General features: G+C 46.1%; 1 protein-coding gene across 2 annotated transcripts in view; it reads left to right on the top strand.

Moving 5' to 3' along the window:
• Positions 1 to 2,229: 2,229 nt before the first annotated feature.
• LOC128884947 (peroxidasin) overlaps positions 2,230 to 5,818 on the top strand; it is a 14,673-nt gene continuing 11,084 nt past the window's right edge. Inside the window, exons 1-2 of one of the 2 annotated variants that reach the window (XM_054138663.1) lie at positions 2,230 to 2,497; positions 3,017 to 3,463. In XM_054138663.1, coding sequence (XP_053994638.1) covers positions 3,285 to 3,463 — 179 coding nt within the window. In that variant the 5' untranslated portion in view covers positions 2,230 to 2,497; positions 3,017 to 3,284. The remainder of the gene's footprint in view (positions 2,498 to 3,016; positions 3,464 to 5,818) is intronic. The other variant, XM_054138662.1, reaches the window with a different exon arrangement.

Consider the following 5,818-nt stretch of genomic DNA (forward strand, 5'->3'; position numbering starts at 1 on the left):
CATCATATAACCTCTCAGGCAAGACGCACTATTACAGTGGCTCACAGTTACACGTACTTCACGATGACCTCGTGCAGTACAGATAGACAGACCCGCGCCGAAAATTCAGTCGTACCTAATAGAATAACCGTGAGCCACCGGTGGTACACGCCGTCGTGAACGCGTTAATTGCAGTGATTACCTCCTGTAGTATATCAACACGTTGACTGCCACACTCATTCGCATGGAAGTCTCCACAGGCCTAAAATTTCGTCTCGAGACAATTAGAAACTATAGAATCTAGTATTTGTCGTATTACATATTTTTTAATTCTCATCAAAATTAACGAATACGTGGCTGACGTGGCGTTTAATGTGTCAACTGCGTTATCGATCACCAATTCGTAATCCTGAATTTTTGTTGAACAGACAATACTTAGATGCGAGTATCTCATTGTTTATAACGAAAGCACACAATGAAGTCGTCAGTAATCGATCGAGGACCGTCGCGATACAAAGCGTACGGTAACGAAGCCGAGACTCGATATTTATCAGCGACTGGAGCACGTTCTACGCCAACATTCAGCGTGAAATCCCTCAGGCGGATGAGTGGAATGCTCGGTGCACGGGCGCGTTTGCATACGCATTATCTAGATGCCAGTTGCATCTGGGAACGCGGAACGTGCATGCACGCGGGGACGCGCGAGTTGAACGAGCGGCCAGACACCGGCGCCGATCTACGTCTACGCGAAACCCAACAGTATCTAAGCGATCGGTAATCAAAGGCCACGGTGCTGCGAGCCGTTGGACGGGATCGATGCAATTCGTCGCGGAGGCATGTGAACATAATCGAGGATTATGTTCGCCGGCGATCGGTTGGACGTTCGCGATGGATGTTGACGTTAAAGCGCACGTGCACCCATGAATCATTGATCCGCGAGTGAGTCGGAGATGTATGACCATTTATTTATCTTAATAGAGGAAACTCGCGGAGGAGTCATCGCAGCACGTCGATGAATAAATATCGTTCTTTGTGAATGTTTTCGTGACTTGTTCGAGACGTTATCTTGATGTACTACAAGTCTCAAAACTTGTCTCAACGCTTGTTTAATTTTCAAAAATTAAGACCTAACCCTTATCCGAAAGGAAAGTATCTACGAATAGCCGTAAAATGAATACTGTTATTTCGACATTTTTGTGTGCCTTTTTTTCAGACACTATCTCAGTTTTTCTTGATGCGAGTGGCTCTCGTAATAGCGTTTGTCGAAGTCACGAACCGAACTTGGACCGTCCTTCTACTGTCACTGATACTTTCACGGAGGTCCCTCGAGTTAGAGTTTTTCTGTGGCTTGCAATTTCAAGGCAAACGCCAGCGTACAACCGACTGCTTTGTATCTGTCCGCCACGGCCTTTTTGCGCATCACGGTCGGACGCGACGCGTTCTACAGGACGCTGTGTTCTCGCGTAGCAACGCTGCAGTAGAATATCCAGCAGCTGGTATTACATCCTCCTTCCTCTGCTCTGGGATCTCTTGCAGCGTGAACCCATCTTTTTGCCGGTCTGGTGTATCTACATCCGAGCCAGTGGTTCTTATCCTTCCTAAGGTCACGAGACGTAACTCACGACACAGTCGCGAAAATCCTTTGGGGATTTTTGGAAACTAAACGAGCGCATAGAACGTCTCGAAACCTTCAATATATCAAGATAACGTCTCGACGAAGCCACCAACAAAATTTCCAAAGCAAACGGCGAGACCGATTTCGGTCCTTTGGAAATTTTCAAAGCCGAACACAACTACTCTATCTTTCAAACTTTTACCACATCGGGATAACGCTTCGAAGAAGTCACAAAAAAATGTTGAAACCGAAACATTTACTTCGCGGGGGACACTCGACTCCGCGTAGTCAGAGATGGACGAAACCCTAGGCATCGAATAAAAATGAAGTTTGCCTATATGTTTGTCTCGTTTCCATCTTTGGAAAATGTTGAAAAGAGTAATTTACGTTTCTTCAGCTCGAGCATCGATCCTTTTCGACTTCTTATATTTTCTTCTGCTTCTCGATTCCCACGCGCGCGTGTTCTGACCGTGATGAAGGACTCCGTTCATGCGTTTCGGTGAATAAATAAAAGTCGTTCGCGATGTACGCACAGACGTGGGTAGGAGGGATGACAGGAGAAAGGGAGGAGGGAGAGGAGGGAGAGGAGTTGACGAAAGGAAACCGATGCCTGCGGGATCCCGACAGAGGGCGACGAGGTGAAGGCTCGCGAGGAAAAGCTTTCGTGCTCCCGAACGACGCGCGTACGCTCGGTCTCCTGGGGACCACGGCGCGCGGAGCGGCGCCGAGTAGCTCCAGTAGTAGTCGAGCCGTCGCGACGACACGAGACGGGAACGGAGCGACGGTGTTCACCAGCCGTTGCTTCGCGGTGACGTCACTCTCGCGACTCGCGAGTGATCGAAAAAAGTGCAGGTATCCCGAAGATCCTATAGAATGGAACGTCTGAAATAAAAAAGAGATCAAGTGGGCTTGGAGTAGATAGCATCTTGAAACTCTTTGGAACCCTTGGATCACCTCGAAAGAAAGAGAAAAGCGTGGAGGAGCAGGAGTTTCGGAGATCGAGGATCTCCAGCTCGAGGATTCCAAGGAATCGAGGGAATCCCAAGAGTCCCAAACACTGGACATTTCCACAAACTCTCAATCTTCTTATATCATACTTGGAATCCAAAGTTTAACAAATTCCTGCACTTCGAGGACTCCGAAGAGTGTAGATCCTCGAGCCTCGAGTCTATAGATCCTCCAGCATCCGAGGTCAGAAAATGTTCAAAAAACTCCTGCACTTGAAGGATTCCGAAGAGTTGCTCCATGCTCGGAAGAATCACAGCTAAACCCTGGAGATTATTAGATTCTCAAGAATCCTCAGGGCCCGTACCCTGTTCCTCCAGCATCCGAGCTCAGGAAATTTTCTAAAAGTCCCGCACTCCAAGGATTCCAAAGAGTCCCGCGCCTCGAGGTATCCAAAGCACCCTGTGGGTGTTCCAGGTAGCCGAAAAACCGGACGGATCGCGAGGAATCCCCAGTGGCGAGGGGTCAACGGTCGACCGAAAGAGAAGATCCAGCCGAGTGTCCTGCCACTCGGGGAGCGTGGTCGTCGGCTATTCGCGGAACTCCCCGGAGCGTGGAGGTGAAAGTAACCGGCGCACCGTCGGAACGGCTCGGCCTGCAGACGTTCGCCTCTATGCCGTAGCACGTGCTACTACGTACGCGAACTGTTTCGATGTGAGAGAATCGACCGCGACGCATCGTAGACATGAGGCTGGTACTCGCCGTTTGCTGGGCCCTGGTGGTCCTCCGGGTCGCTGGGACGGAGCGGCGACAGGAGGCGAGAACCGAATGTCCCCACAAGTGCATGTGCTTCGTGAAGACTGTGCGGTGCATGTTTCAGAAGCTGAACCGGGTACCGCGGGTACCGGCGAACACGACGGTCCTGTAAGTGGCCACTTCAGGTTCTCTGCTCCCCTTTTACCTTGGCCATCCTGGCCCACGGGCCCCCGTGCCCTCCTTATCTGATCTACGCGCTTAGAACGACGGGTCGTTCGTCTCCCCCGCCCTCGAACCGACTCGAGGAGACTCGAGGATCACGGAGAGAAATTGGGTTCGGTGTAATCGGGCAATTCGCGGCGTGGGACGGGGAGGGAGCGCAGAATGCACGTGGGAAGAGTGGAGTCGTGCCTCTAGCCGCGGAGCTGCATAAACGCAGCTTTACCGCACGCTTAGGTTCGCTGTCTATTCGGTTCTTTGTTATTCGCACGCACTGACTAGCGGTGCGAGTGTTGGGCTAATTCAATCGTGGAATATTTAAAAGGTAGACGTTGGTTAATCGTAGGTGGAATATTATTGGAAAGGTAGATATTTTAATTTCCTTTTATTTTTGGATGTAGGGGAGGAGCTGAGACTAAAGTAAGCGATGGATCATTGATTACGGATTCTAAAACATTTATCCTTTAGCCTGCAACATCGAGTCTGACTCGTGTTACTTCGTTCGGACTTCCTACCTTTCTGTTTAATATGGCCGGTGTAGGTCAAGGGGTTAATAATGCTACATACCTCGTAATTAATGTTCTACTAATTAGCTTAGAGTAAGAAGTCTCTAACACTCTTGATCTGTCTACCGATTATCTCTGTATTAAGACTGTGTTCGTGCTTGAAAAGTTTAGTGAAAAATAAACAATTTCAATTATTATTCTTACCACCGAAAATAGTAGTGTTCCACGGTACAGGCGTTTTCGTAAGCCTCCATTATACGGGAACAATTGTTTCCAAGCAAAAGTGTACGGCTCGCAAAATAATTGAGGGATCACGTGACGTTGTAATTCAAAGGGCGAGTCGGATAACAGAGATGAATCCAATACCCTATATTTACCATAATAATATTTTCGATGAACTTATACACAGATACTTCATGAAATATGCTCACGACAGCGTATAGTAGGAGCGCGTAGGATCAAGGACCGCGTTCGTCATCGTTAATCACCAACGTTTACGTATCCTCGGACTTACAGAATTTCCGACGACTCTTAAATTAACGGCACGGTAAAAAAAAAAGCCGAAGACTCCAGTTACGTTCTCCCGGACTGCACCACCTAATGGCCTTGTACTCTTTGTGTCCACGCCTAAACGATATGGCATTATGCTCCGTTGAATCGTACAAGGAGCAGAGACGGGGAAAATTTTATTCGAATAACGCGGATAACGATGGTAGCGAATTATTCGTCGCGTTTGCTTGATTAAATATATTCTTTCAGCTTTTAAATTTCAGTTTACATTCGACGAACGTTTTCGCTGAGGTGCGTCATTTCGGGATAATATCTTTCAAGTGCTGATGAATTATCTTGCACGCAAAAAAAATATTGCTCGAAAATGGCACACTCTAGGGAACACGATCGCTTGCTTTCTATCTAAATAAGAATCGTACTGTTACGTAGTCGAGATAAAAATCTATGGGTCTCTTTATTTTCTCAGTTCGATTCATCCTGTTTCTACTTGTACCGCTATTTGTACCCTGTCAGCGTAAACGACGGAACGAATTTCTCTTCTCCTGCGAGGGCCAGCAAGGTGTTCTCGGATTCGGTTAAAATAATTTACCGGTCCAATGCCTGTATATTTACTTTGATTAAAACTAATTGCAGTAAACATTGACAGTAATAACTAATAAATATTTGTAGTTTTGTTACTTTCATTCGTTGTAATTTGTTTTACGATATAGGACAATAATATTTTCAACGTTAGTTTGTAAACTTATATTCTCGATACTTTTTCAATTGTTTTATTTGTCTATTTTTCTGTCCTCAATGTTGCCATCCACATTCTGCAAACATTTGTTGAAAATATAAAATAATTTTTTAGAAAAAAATTTAACCGACTTCAAAAAAGGTACAGTGAAAAGTATGAAATAATTTCTAGTTAATTTATATGAATACGCACTAGAATCTACATTACCGACAGAGCAATCTACATTACCGACAGAGCAATCTACATTACCGACAGAGTAATCTACATTACCGACAGATCAATCTACATTACCGACGGAGTAATCTGCATTACCGACGGAGCAATCTACATTACCGACGGAGTAATCTACATTACCGACAGAGTAATCTGCATTACCGACGGAGTAATCTGCATTACCGACGGAGCAACCTGCATTACCGACAGAGTAATCTACATTACCGACAGAGTAATCTACATTACCGACAGGGCAATCTACATTACCGACAGAACTCATATTCTTGATACATTTTCAATTGTTTTATTTGTCTATTTTTCTGTCCTCAATGTTGCCAT

Source organism: Hylaeus volcanicus, chromosome 2, assembly GCF_026283585.1.
Source record: "Hylaeus volcanicus isolate JK05 chromosome 2, UHH_iyHylVolc1.0_haploid, whole genome shotgun sequence".
Taxonomy (NCBI): domain Eukaryota; kingdom Metazoa; phylum Arthropoda; class Insecta; order Hymenoptera; family Colletidae; genus Hylaeus; species Hylaeus volcanicus.